At 34.2% G+C, this 14,200-nt stretch overlaps 1 protein-coding gene across 1 annotated transcript in view; it reads left to right on the top strand.

Moving 5' to 3' along the window:
* The window catches only part of LOC136348944 (carboxypeptidase N subunit 2-like), a 36,074-nt gene that overhangs the window by 18,022 nt on the left and 3,852 nt on the right, over positions 1 to 14,200 (top strand). The window contains exon 2 of the mRNA XM_066300149.1: positions 10,987 to 11,590. Coding sequence (XP_066156246.1) covers positions 10,988 to 11,590 — 603 coding nt within the window. The 5' untranslated portion in view covers position 10,987. The remainder of the gene's footprint in view (positions 1 to 10,986; positions 11,591 to 14,200) is intronic.

Genomic DNA, 14,200 nt, shown 5'->3' with positions numbered 1-14,200 from the left:
GTAGTTCGAGTTTTCATCAAACAGTCGTTAAGCGCTAAAGTGCCCTCTGTAATGAGGTCGTTTTTGCAGCCCCAATGGGTCCGCGTGGAAATTTTGTTGCGTTTATATAAATTATCGCAGATTTTTAGTTATAAAATGAACCTCAAGAAATAAAAAAAATCCTGACAGTATGGCGAATAAAATGTGCCCTTATTGATTTGTTTCAAGCCGGGAGTGTGTCGTGGAACTGGTAGATGGCGGTACAGTCTTAATTATAACGGGTGATCATTTTAAAAAGACACGCAAAAAGCAGTGATCTGTAAACGTAGGCATTGATTAAGCCATTTGCTTTTACTACCAGATATTGATAACATCTGACGGATTTATCCCAGACAACGTGCACTAGAAGATTTTGTTTAATGATCACCCTTAAATCTTAACGGTATTTACGTATCTTGATAGAAAGGAACGAAATCTTTTCAGCGACATGAATGAATTGCCAGAAAAGTGTAAAAAAATGAAAAAAAAAGTTTCCTCTCCTCGAATAAGGATTTTCTAAAGCAGGCAGAAACACCACACAGTTGCGCATATTTTCACTAGCGTTTTCCTATTTTTAAAGTCGTTTCAAAAAAATTTCACCCTCATTGTATAATGTTTTTAAGACTACCTAATAAAGAACAAGTAAAAGCGTATATCCGGCAAATGTGACGTGAATAGAAAGATCTTTTAGATGGAGTTAGAGCGCCTCAAATTCCTGCATATTTTTACAGACACAAAAATAGGTGGAAGGGTTGTGTGTCTCAGATGCGAATAAATAAACCTCACAGTTAATTAATGTGACTTTTATTATTACCATAGATCGAAAACGACTGTCCTATGGTTTGTAGCTTGTAGCTCTTCTTCTATCATCTAATCACCACGCCTCGTGCTTAATTAAGTACCCCATTCACATCCCAACAGTACTCAAAATTTATTCTGCAGTTAATCGAGTGAAAACGGTTTCGGACATTTGACCGTAGCATTACCAAGATCCATCTTAACCACAACTCTGTGAAGATGCAGTTCGGTTAGCCTTAATCACCCAGCTTCTCCCTCATACTATCTGACTGGATGATTCAGGTAGACACATATTTACGATACAAATTTGAAATGTTGTGTTCTTCTTTGTACTATAATTAGTCATACAATTGATTATCCAGTGTATTGCCTTATTAGCGGACAACTGTGGAATAACCCTTACCCCATTTTCACCATATTGACCTGCCAATAGGGATTTGTGATTATTTAACAGGATAAACTAGTTCTAATAAAGGTAAAACAACTCTTATAGTGAATGAAATTGCTGGATTTTCCTTTATTACTGTGCTCGATATCTACTCAATAAGTCCTCGCCGCTGCTTCTCCACGGATTTCTTAGTTGTATGAACGAATCCTGACCTCATTTTTCTCAATTTTGATAAATTTTTAACAGAGTAGTAGATATTTTACGGGATATTTATACCATTTACAATAGAAAAAGCTAAGTCTTTAATGTAGGCTGCATTACTATAAATGTACGTACACAATTTATTAACAACTCCATTGCACAAAGTTCTAAAACGTGAACTTTTCCTATTAATATTTCCTTAAAACGCCTCTTAAGTTAAAAGGTGTTTCACTTAAACTTGAACAAAAATACTTCAAGTGGTTCTAATAAAAGATTAATGGAATTTTTCATGGGGCAAACGGTTATAACACTTATGTCGCACATTGTTTCTGTTCGTAATGAAGGTTTACACTGTTTTGTGCATTAATGTTAATGGCTCTCCATTTATGTGTATTTGATGTAGAGGTTCAATCTTAAAGCGAGGTAAATTTTAAATACTGTAGAAAATTGTCCAGAAATTTACTTGCTTATTATTCCTACAACGCATTTCTACAGGAAATTCCCGAGTAAATAAAAATGCAATTCAAATACTCCGCAAGTGAAATAATGGAGTTCAAAATGGCTTTTGTTTGTCTCGCCTTCTCTAATTGTGTTTGCCCATTTTTGAGAGCAATTTGAAATTACTATTCAAGTCACTCATCTGCATGCACATGTCATACACGTAAATTTATTTAGGTTCTACCTAATCCTAACATAATGTTCTAGCACTTGTCTTTTAATCCAAACAATAAACTGTGAAAACAATAAAAGACCCTAGTTAACACTCTGTTTGCCATATGGCCTTCTAACCCTGAGAAAATATTTTTTTAGTGTTCGATCAAGATCCATTAAGTGACTTCCTATAGGTCCTTAATTATTATTTGCGATTGTGGATGCTTCATCAGAATAGTCTTGCGAATCTTCTAAAGCTCTCTCAGGTGTGATGAGATAAAATATCTTTGGCACACTCCGTAGAGCAATTTCAAATTCAAAATACGAAAGCGCTTGGAAAAGATAAAGAATCAATGACATTATCGAGAATCTAGAAAATCTGCATAATCGGTAAGGCCATCGAAAAGCTTAAGCCAAATGCGAGTAACGAGGAGGCAGGGTTTTATCTTGCTTCAGAAAAGACTTGAAAGCAGATAAAACTCCAATGAAAGCTAAAAACAGTTTGAGAAATTCTCTGATTTAAGTTAGATGATGATATGAAGTTTCTTTATAACTTCAAATGTTGGTTTAGAAGGTTTTTAAGTTGAACAGACCCTTTAATAAATGCGCTCTTTAATAGTTAATATATTTTATTTTTTACCATTAGAGTTTTATAAACAATACAAGCGAACTTTGAAATGTTATTCACATGAATATGAAGGTGTTATCCATTTCTAGTTTTCATCAAACAGTTGTTATGCGTTAAGGTACTATTTTCAAAGAGCTCGTGTTTTGAAGCATCCAACAAGTTAGCATGGAATTCGTATCAGATATATCAGTACTTTGTATTTTACAGGGTATTAAAAAAAATTGACAATATAGTGAAGGAATTGTGTATTTATAATAAAATTGGGTGTGTTATAAGAACAATAGATGGCAGCTTAATTGAATCTGCTGATCTTGTTAAAATGGCGAAGCAATACTTGAGACCTAACGATATCTTTTTAAGTTTTCACAAATGACTAAAAAATTGTCAAATATATATTCTTGATTTTTCCTGAAAACTAAATTTGAATCGGAGCTTTCTAAAGGAGAAATCTGAAATTTTCAGATATTGGGTACTTTTGGCCATTCTTCTTTTTAAAGTAGGTAGTTTTGAAAAGATTGTCGGCATTATCGGTGAAATTCCCTGAGTAGATAAGGCTGCATCGAAAGGAAAAAGCAGTTTGAGAAATTAGATGATACTATGAAGTTTCACTGTAGCGTTAAATGTTGCTTTAAAAGATTTTTAAGCTGAATAGTCCCTTTGACAGATACGATCTTTATTATTAAAAATTATATTTTATTACTCGCCTGTACCTGATGTGATGGCCCTATAGAGTTATATACCATACACAAGATTAATGATGGATCCTGATCTTTGAGAAAACAGCACTCGTTTTTCACCGGGAAGCCCGAAATATCGGAGAAATCGGCAATAAAAATCCTCCGAGTTTATCTAAAGGAATCCAGGACTGAACTTTTATCTTTTGTTGGGAGGGAATGTGCCATTTATCTTTTACACGCTTTATATCATTATTATACTTTTGATACATCCCTCTTCTCTAAGTTGGGTGTATTAAAAGATTTATTTTCTTGGTGCAGAAGACGTGTAGTACCTACCTACAATACACAATCTGTTCGAAACCATAAACGAAAAAATTGCACAGACGCTTTTAGCTTCCAGTTTCAATCAGGAAATTGCACGTTCTGAATTCCTATAAATTATAAGCCAGATGCGATTCTCCAGAGATCGGATTTAGGGAGGATTCGAAACAGTGACGTTCATATAAGAGGAAAAAGTCAGTTGGATAGAAATAGATGATAAATGTTATGGACTGAAAGGCTTTGTTTTATCAGACAAAAGTAACTTGAGAATGAATTTGAAAAGCAATGGAAGACATGCGACCGTAAGTGCGTGTGGAAGGATATTGAGAAATATACCTTAAAAGATGACGATAATGCCTTTTGGGAATGGTACAGCACTCCATGTTGTAAATATAAGTAGGTCTGAAAAAGTGATGTGGGAATTGAAATATGAGTAGCTAAGAAATAAGTTCTGAGGTTTAAAAAAACTATAGGTAATTATTCAAATCACAATCCTTATTTCAGTTGGTGTAAAATTACTTTGCCGTCATAAATGGTTAAAGGTGGATTGATGAGCCTTTTGGAGATGCTTGGGTGTTATTAAATTACATGGTAGAGAGTATCTACTCATGTAACATTTGGTTAGCTTGGCCTAATTTTGTTCATTATAAAAATGTCATTAGCAGCCGAATAAGAAAAAACCATTTTAGACCATAAAAAAATAATGGAGGTGAACCAGGTAGGTCGATGGCCTGTTTTATTAAGTTCAATAAAGATTGTATGTACATATACAGGGTCATTCACGGTGAGTGTCCTATTAAATGTTTACGGGGTTCTAATATAGCTAGAGATCTGAAATTTTTGATACTGATGTAATGGAGTTTGATCTGTTGAATTAAAATATTGGCATCGTTGCGACGTTGACAGATCTATGTGTAACTGACAACAACTTTGTTATTTTAAATTGCGCACCCTGTATTTTATTACATTTTCGAATTACCCGGAAGATTTAAACCCCATTTTATCTATCATACGCCATAGCTATGAAGAACCATTTTCGAAATAAATATTAGAATATTTGAGAATAAAAGGCACCACTTTTTAGTTGATTCGGTTAGGAGGAGATTATGGGTTAACAACGTAAAATAAACGAAATTGTAACATCCTTTATAATAAAGTAGATCTACGTAATATAAATAAAATTAGAGATTTTGCTGCAAATGGCCACCGTTTGCTTTGAGACATTCTTGAATTGAATTCAGAACATGAATGTTTGTAGCTCCCTGGAGCTCGTTTGGATCAAGCAGATCAAATGCTTCTCAAGAAGAAGCTGCTGTACTGTGATAAATTTATAATTATATATTATTATAGCCTTCTCCTAACCGAATCAACTAATAAGTGGTGCCTTTTACTCTCAAAGGTTCTAATATTTGCCAATAGCTCAAAAACAACTGAAAACAATTATATTAATGTATAATACATTTCGATAGAAAATTTATTGATCTTTCAGATGCCATCCAAAAATATAGGGTGTTTTATTTAAGATTCTCATTTAATGCTCATATTTATATCCTTCTGATATCGCACTAATTTTTCCACGCTCTGTATGTAAATAAAAAAAAATTATAATATTAAAAGATACAGATAACTATTAAGAGTCTGTAGCTCAAATTTTAACTCTCTAGCTGTGATAGCTGAAAAGATAAGCGCTTTTCAATTTAGAGCTGTTTGTTGCCAAATCAGTCAAAAAATAATAATTTATTTCGAAAACGATTCATCATAGCTATGGCACATGATAGATAAACTGGAGTTTAAATCTTGCGGGAAATTCGAAAATGTAATAAAATACAGGGTGTGCCATTTAAAATAACAAAGTTGTTGTCAGTTGCACATAGATCTGTCAACGTCGCAACGATGCCAATATTTTAATTCAACAGATCAAACTCAATTACATTAGTATCTAAAATTTCAGATCTCTAGCTATATTAGAACCCTGTAAACTCTTAATAGGACATTCACCGTAAATGACTCTATATAATTATTGAGAATGAAGCGTAAATTATTTTACTACAATATTATTTTGCTATTATTTAATATTACAATTTTATTATAAGCTGGTATTTTACTAATTTAAGGAATAGATTTCATTTTATCTCTGTCGCTAATTCTATCAAGAAACACATTTATCATTCTACAAATTTCAATAAAATGATATCTATTGAGTATGGAGCTATAATATTTGAGCATACAGTATATAGACGTCAACATTTCCGTATTTTTTTTCTTTTCCAAATGCAGAGAACTTAGAGAAATATGTAAAAAAGAGCAATTTAAAAAAAATTTTGAACAGTGGGTTTCCCTTGAATGGATTGGCTTAAGATATTTTTAATTATTTTTAATAACATCTTAGAAACCAATTCCATCGGATACGGTTCTGTGAAAATTGATTTTGCCTCATAATTTCGGGAAACATTTAAAACATTTTCTAATATTAGTTGGCAGTCTGTAGATATATAGCACATTTTAAACACCAAATTGGAGTTTTTTAGGGGACTGAAAATTTTTTTATGAACTTTTCAATATCGGTTTTAATGGGGTAATGTCCTATAAATGTGTATATTTGAGTTCATTGTGTGCCACGATTAGCACGACAGCTCTTTTTGGTTTCGAGAAATTGTTATTTAAGTGAAGAGATGCATGAGGAAAGCCCAAAAATTGCCACAGGTAATTTTAAAATCAGTGGAACTCTCTAAATGAAATACCTTTAGATTTTTTAATGAATTATAATAATGTCCTTCAAATTAAACTTATTGAAGGTGATTTTAAATTAATTGATATTTTTCAAAATTTTCTGACCCCCTCAACTTTTTTGAAGACATTTCAAATTTGTTGGTTTTGACTTGTTGCTTCCAGACAAAACGGTATTTTAACGTATACATTTTCTGAGAAAATGAGGCCAATGAAAATCTGTACTAACTTATAGTTTTCCGGAACAATCACAAGCAGTTTGGAGACCTTAAACTTTATTATTGTCATATATTTAAATTTCACTTGAGCGTTGTCATGTAGTGCTAGATCTCAACTGTAAAGTACCTTATTTTGTATCTCTACTAAATATTTCACTGATGTGAGTTATTTAAACGTGTGTTTAAGTGCACCCTTTTAAGCCCTAAATTAGGATTTTAAACACTCTACAAAAATATTTCGGTTCGTGGTTTAAAAAATGAGGTGTAACGGTTTAAACTGCTATGTGGGGTTTGTATTATTGTTTATGATATTATTTGGAGTTTTTTTTTAATTTGAGATAATTATTAATTTCTTTTCATATTGTATGTGGTACTGTATTAATTATATTATGTATAATTCGTAATTTAAATTTTTGCATGTGGGTCATACATCCGAATCGTATACATCAAATCAATTCAAGGTCAACATAAAATATTTATGACTAATGGCATCTCAAAAATTTTATGTTATTGGATTAATGTAAAAAAGCTGGTATAACAAAGGCAGATAAAGAACGAGGGAATGAAGAACTATTAATTTATGAACTAAACACCAGAAACAGAAAATGAAAATCGCGAAAACTGTTTATAGTTATACGGAATACAGTGAAATCATTTCAGACAGTGAATATTGCCACGCCTCTGATCGTGCTAGAATTGTAATAAATAACCAAGAAATAGGTTCATACCACCATCTTCATTCAATTCCTATACACAGCCATTATCAATTTTGATCCATTAGTCTAGACTGCAGAAGACATGCGTATTATATCTCTGTCTTTGTTATTCGAACATTACGTTTCACCTACACAACCTAGGCGCATACGTGCGCCCTAATTTGATACACATGCAAAGATCCAAACTACAAACTATATATAATGTATGTAGATATGTAGTAGGTAGCCTTCACCATTCTGTCAAGATCCACAATAAAAATTCCCATTTTGTAGTCTGTATTTGTTTGAGTGGGCTGACACGAAAGGTCGCATTATGCGGTTTCATTTGCAAGCAGGGTTAACAAAATAAACCCTCATTTCTATTTGCAGGCAGATATTTGAGTATTCTCACCGAGCGTGTGTGCTCCCAATTTACTAAATATGCAGGGGATGCACCGTATTTACACTGAATATATGAAAGAGCAGACGTTTCGGGGACCAATATTATAAAGCACGTAAAGGTGCATCCGCCCTAAAATGAGCCGATTCCCAATTGAGTAAATTGAGAGCAGGGACGTACTGCCTCGCTTAGATATTTTGGCATTGCAGGGTTTTATGGAGATTAATCAAATTTGAACACACTCCGATCAAAGGGCAAACACTAATTACCGTGGCGGCGGTTTACTAACGTAACTTCTCTGAAATGGGAGTAGTTGCAGCGAAACCGCATCGCTATCTACTATAAATTCACTTTTCGTCCCCTTGAGATATTAAGCGATATTAGTTGAGTATTCAACCAGTATTCTGTTGGGTCTGTGGATTTCTTTAGGAGTGTTGCAGATGTACAACTCATAGAAAGCAATTTCTTCCGGTAATAATAGGACGATAAATTAATCACGACTGACCCAGCGAACAATAAATCATCCGGCGTTTTTCCCGTTAATGCCAAAAGTCAATTATCTGGAAACGCAGGATGTTTCAGCACCGCCGAAACTAGGAAACGGTTTTTCAGGCGATTTTCCAGTTTCATTTCTTCTGGGCTTGCTTGGGCATTGCAAACCATTTATCATCCAGACTATGCAAATTCGGCCCATCGTTAAAAGGAGGCCTCAAGTTTTCTTACAGCCGCCACAGACCCGAAAATGGATAGAAGATTTTGGGATACAAATATTCGCGTTGTTCTGCCTGTTTCTGGACAGAATTAAACGCAAAAAAAAACTGCTTAGTTTCTTGCGATTTTCTAGGCAGTTCAAACCATTTATCATTCGGTGGAAAGCAAATTCGAGTCCATCCTTAAAAAGGGAATCTTGTAGAGTGCCTAATAAAGCCGGAAACGAAGTTTTGAAGTGTAAAACCTGTACATTTGCATGCGAAGTTAACGAACGTTAAGGGGACCTTCATTATGGAGTCGTAACTTTATCTGCTTGAACAAAATATTCAAATGTTTTGCTTTGAAGAGAACATTTTCATTATTTATTATAACTTGATGAAGAGATTTTTTAAAATTTCGTTACGCTCTGTTAGCTCGCTCGTTGACGTGAACTCTCCCAAATGGGCAATTAATTAATTAAAACTTAATTTAAAGGAAATTGAGTATCAGTAATTTATCGACCGTCACCCAAGCCCCATAACAGGGCAGTTATGGTAATTTTATTTACCCTTAATGGGCAGGTGCATATTTTGCCGCAAAATTGAACGCCGCATCGTTTCACCCCGTTTACCGCTTAATTTATTGCTCCCTTAGTTTTTAAGCGAGGGTCTGGTATAAGGTGGGAAGTCTCCAAAATCTTCGTCCTATTAAGACATGCAATAATTGTAATCTATTCAGCTGCTGAGTGCAAATTGTTATCTAAATAGAACTTATTAAATCCTAACGAGAACGCTCAGAATTTCGGCTTTGACACCATGATAAGTTGAGGGTCTTATTACTGTAAGCTCTCTTTCGGCGTTCACATCAGCAGAACGATAATTAAATCTTTTGTTTCGCTAGGTATTTCCAAGAACTGGCTAATACAAATTCCCTGTTTAATGTCGTCGAGAAGATTGGTTTTCTTTTTCTTTCCGAAATAAATTGGCAATCACGCAGCATTGTTATTCCTCATAAATCTGGCATTAAGACTATTTTCTGTTTACACCTTTAAATCCCTCAATTGATATTCACAAAACTGTTCGATACATCGACTTGACTACATTAAGAAACTTACAGCTATTTCGTGTCTATTATTCATGTTACGTTTGTAAAGAGTTCTAATCCGGAAATAGCACGGCCTATGCCGGAAGTCAGGTAGAAGAAAGCACTTTTATGTTAGCCATAATCTGTTTGGTTGCATATTACCGCACTATCAGGTAATTTGTACCACCACATAAATTCATTTCTTTCTTTAATTTGTTGGCGTTCGTGATACGAGTCGAGAATTTTCGAAATTAGAACTAATCAAAGCGAGTGTCATGATGAAATGGCCAAAAGCATAGCGTCATGTCGAATTTACCCAATTTTTCTGCGATTTTTATGCTCTATGAATCCATAGAATGAATGTTTATATGGTGCGTTAATATTTATGCGAATAGTTAGAAAATGATGTCGCTCTGATCTAATTTTGTTACCTTTCCGATTTATTTCTAGGAGTATCGAAGATAAACACTACATTTTCGTCATTAATTACAGCTCCAAAGCCTGTTTACACAAACTTTCATCATTTGTTATAAATTTTACTTTTTATACTTACTTCCTAGGCGATTTTAGAGAAACACCGTAGGATCACCATTACGTCAAGAAATTACCTAATATTGGCAAAATATAGATTGCAGTATTCGTTTCCATTCAAAGTTCATCTTTGACTTTTTTAATTTTATGAATTATATGAGAGCCCTTATTAATATAGCTACAACTTTTTCCTTATTTCGTACCTTAAGCATTTTTGAGTTCAATCTGTATGATTTTCCTCTGAGATATCCTGGGAAAGAGACTCAACAGCATTTTAGAGAAATTTCTTGAATGTGCCCCCAAGCTGCTTAGTTCAAGAATACTTAATAGAAGCTTAGAACAGGTCTTTAAACTGAAAGTTGTTGCCAACAAACTTTTTACGTCACCTTTGTGTCAAGAAAATGTCCTATGTTACGTATATTGTGTATTCATCATATGTTAAGAATGTCATTGAAATTTTTGCAGTTTTGGCTTTTATTTTATTTTGTATCTATGAACAGGCTCACAAAACTCACAAACCTTTCGTTCAAATAAGCCTTTTCTCCACTAAACTTCCAAAAATATGCACATTTCCGAAGTTGAGCTATGTGGGGCTCATTTATTTCGCATAGCTGCACTTTCAAGGGGTAGATTCCTTTGAGACAATAATAAGTTTTAAATAATAAACGCGGTCCAAATTGGACTAAAACTTTCTGAGGCTCAACAAGAAACTGGCAAGTGTAAACTAATTTCCCGGGTGCATGAATAACAATAACAGTTCTTAAGATTTCCGCGTTTATCTTCAGTTTCAACTAGTCCAAACTTACAGGAAAAGTGATTACGAACTTCGGCATAGCCGCAATAAGTTTAAGTTTGTTGAATCTTCGTTGCTTTCCCGGGAAGATAATTAAATTGAAAGACATTGCCTTGAGTCAATGTTTCTTTTCACGAAATTTTGCTTAAATAACTAATTTGTTTCAGGATGCATCTTCAATTGAGTCTATTCCTCTTAGTGGTGGCCTCAACGAGCTTGGCTATGTGCCCGACAAAATGTTCATGTTTTCTGGATCCTCAAGGGCGGAAAAACCTTCTGTGTAAAGACGGTGGAATGATCGGGCCCTTGAACCTGGATAATGTAACTTTGGACACTCAAGTGATTAGAATCACTGCCCCCGATGACAATACCAACATGCTCACTATGTCTCCAGTCTTCCAGAGCTACAGAAAATTGGAGGAAATCCACATAACCAAAAGCAATATCCCTCAGTTGGGGATGCACTTTTTCTGGGGCTTAACTAAATTGGACGTACTCAATCTGTCTCAAAACAACATCACTCAGCCTCTAGATCACAATTTTCGCGGTCTGGATAAACTCAAGGAGCTGTATCTGGACGATAACAGAATCCAGTCGTTGCCCAGCGGCACTTTCCGGTATCTCCACGAGTTGAAACTTTTGTCGATACAACGAAACAGGATAACGGACTTGGTGAACAGGATTTTCTTGGAAATTGGAAAGCTGAAAGCGCTGAAGCTTAGCGGAAACAATTTGAAGGAGCTTAATCCCGAGGTTTTTCGTGACGTGCAGGTAATTTTTTTTTGCTTCCTTATTGACCATTAGTCGGGTATTTGAATTTTAGATACACGCAGTTTGAAAAGTTTACTTTGAATGAGAATTTTATTAAGCGGGCTGTTTTTATGGAATAAAGCTTTTTCCTGACTTTCCATAGAGTTCCCGTTGGCAAAATCATTGGAATCAATTTAAGAGTTAATGCTTTTAGATCTAACTATATTGACTAATGCAGATGATGTACTTTAATAGATTAATCACGGACAAAAAGTCTTCTCCTCTGAATAATTCTGGAAACTTAAAAATATTCTCTGGAACCAATCTAGGGCCCTTAATGGATTAACCGAGTGATTAGGGCTTTTCTCTGGGATTACTTAGAAGACCTCTCCCGGCCAGTCCACGAAAATTCAAAAAAATATTCTCTGAAATTAATCGTAGATTGTCAATGCCTGATTTTGCCGAGTTTTTAGATTGTGAGCCTTTCAGTAACGACAGCTGGTCATGCTAGTTAATGTGCAAAAACCGCGTGAGAGGGGGGTTAATTTTGGACTGACTTAAACCAGAAAATATATTATAACATTTAAAACTTTCCTTTTAAAATTATCTGAATTTTTCAGCGCTCAATTAGAGCCGATTTTAAATAGTTTGAGAGACTAAGTAGCTAAAGCTTGTTAATTTTGATTTAGTTCCATCATTAAGGATTAGTTCTAGATTTGAACGAAAACTTTTTTACAAGCAACTTTCGGAAATCCAAAAATGTCCTCTGGAACCAATCAAAGACTTTGAAGAATGAAAGAGTTTTTACCTAGATTAACCGCGTGATTAGCTGTTCATTTTAACTTTACTTAGAAAGTGCCTTTCCCGAAAAATATTGGAATATCTAAAAATTCCCTTCTGAATGCTCGACTTCGGCCACTTTTACATTGTATGAGAGTATTTATACCTATATGTGTACATACAAGGTGACTCGTAACGGAACCGACATAAAATAGGTGCGTGCAGGGAACCTTAAAACATGACGATTCGTTGAACATATATTTTTTACGGTCAATAGTTTAGGAGATATTAACCTTCGAAATTCACTTGTAAATTTCTCAAAAAACGGCACATTTCAATAATGCGTCAACGCAATGTAACCAAATTTGGAATATTTTTTATTCTTATTAGCACTCTTAATTAGTAGCAATATGAAATGGATAGATGCTTAGGAAGGACTAAATTGGCAGTAAGGTATAAAAAAATTGAGATTTTTTTATCCGTAAAAAGTAACTAACAAACGGACATTGCCATTTAATAGCACATGTAAATCTAAAACATTTATTTTATTTTAAAATTTGTCGACATTTTTGATAAAATTGTAGTTTTGTGGAATAGAACCAAACGAAATTTAAACCGATAGCGAGGTAACAACGATTTGTTTTTCGACTGGTAATTTGCCGAAGCCATGCGAATTTATTTCTTTATTTATTTTTATTTACAAGCTAACTTAAAGGTCAATATTGTCTCGTCTATTAGAGTACCTTTTGCGTATGCCCATATAGTTTCAGTGAGTGCAAACAAGAGGCAATTAGGCGATTGATAAGTGCGAAGGAGATAGGCTACCAGACTTGTTGACTCGGAAGCTACGCCTTAATCCCCGGACGGATTATGTCACAAAAAAGGCTTGTTTTTCATTTGATGCGTTCTAAAATACCTTTTCTACCGTGCTATTTGTAGAGGTAATGCTACATTAAAATTTATCATGGAATTTGTTCTCAAAGAACGTATTCTAACTTGCATATATGCGTGTAATTACATCTTTCAAAATCACATAGAACTACATCCCACCTCGGATTAAGGCGTACTGTTTACAAGTTAACGATGGTAGCCTATCGTTGATAATGGAGGGGGAAATGGTAGCTTGTCTCTTTCGAACTTATCAATCGCCTAATTACCTTTTGCTTATGCTCACTAAAACTCTACAGTAAGATTATTTAAATGTCATATCTAGTCAGCTGTGGGATTTTACACAAGAGAAATAGAAGATAAAAAGTAGGACGTAGCTCGATCATATGCCGCAAAATCAGATTAGATTATTATATTAGGTTACTTAGGTAACCAAACATCGACCTACGTTCTTTTCTTCAACAAACTTTACAATTGAATAGATATGAAATTGAAATGATCTCTCATATCTACAAAGCAGTGAAAAAGGTACTCAATAAAGAATACATATATGTATGTACTTATTTAAGCAATTAAATTTTGTAATAATTATGCCAAAGAAATGCTGTGAATTGAGCGGCATTTTTTCCTTTATGTTCATTTTTTGGTTCTTAAATAGACGGGCCGTTTTCTTTTTTTTTATTTTTCGGTTTACGAAGAGACACCGAGTGTGCAGGCGAACACTGGATATAGGAGATTAACGTGGGAATTCGGTTTTTATAGTTTCGCGCGTACACGCATTATCCAGGGAGAAAACTTTTACGGGAAGGTCATGGTACTGATAATTATGATAATAATCATAACAGTAAATGTGTATTCTGTCTTAAATTTAAAATTTCCAACGGAGATTCTGTTTAGTGAAGGAGAGAAAAAATGTAGATTATGTATAACTTACTGTGAAGACGTCAAAGTGTCTTTATCCTA

The sequence above is a fragment of the Euwallacea fornicatus genome, chromosome 2 (genome assembly GCF_040115645.1).
Source record: "Euwallacea fornicatus isolate EFF26 chromosome 2, ASM4011564v1, whole genome shotgun sequence".
Taxonomy (NCBI): Eukaryota; Metazoa; Arthropoda; class Insecta; order Coleoptera; family Curculionidae; genus Euwallacea; species Euwallacea fornicatus.
Note: the sequence above shows the minus strand (reverse complement) of the source record. Positions and strands in the feature narration are given on the sequence as shown.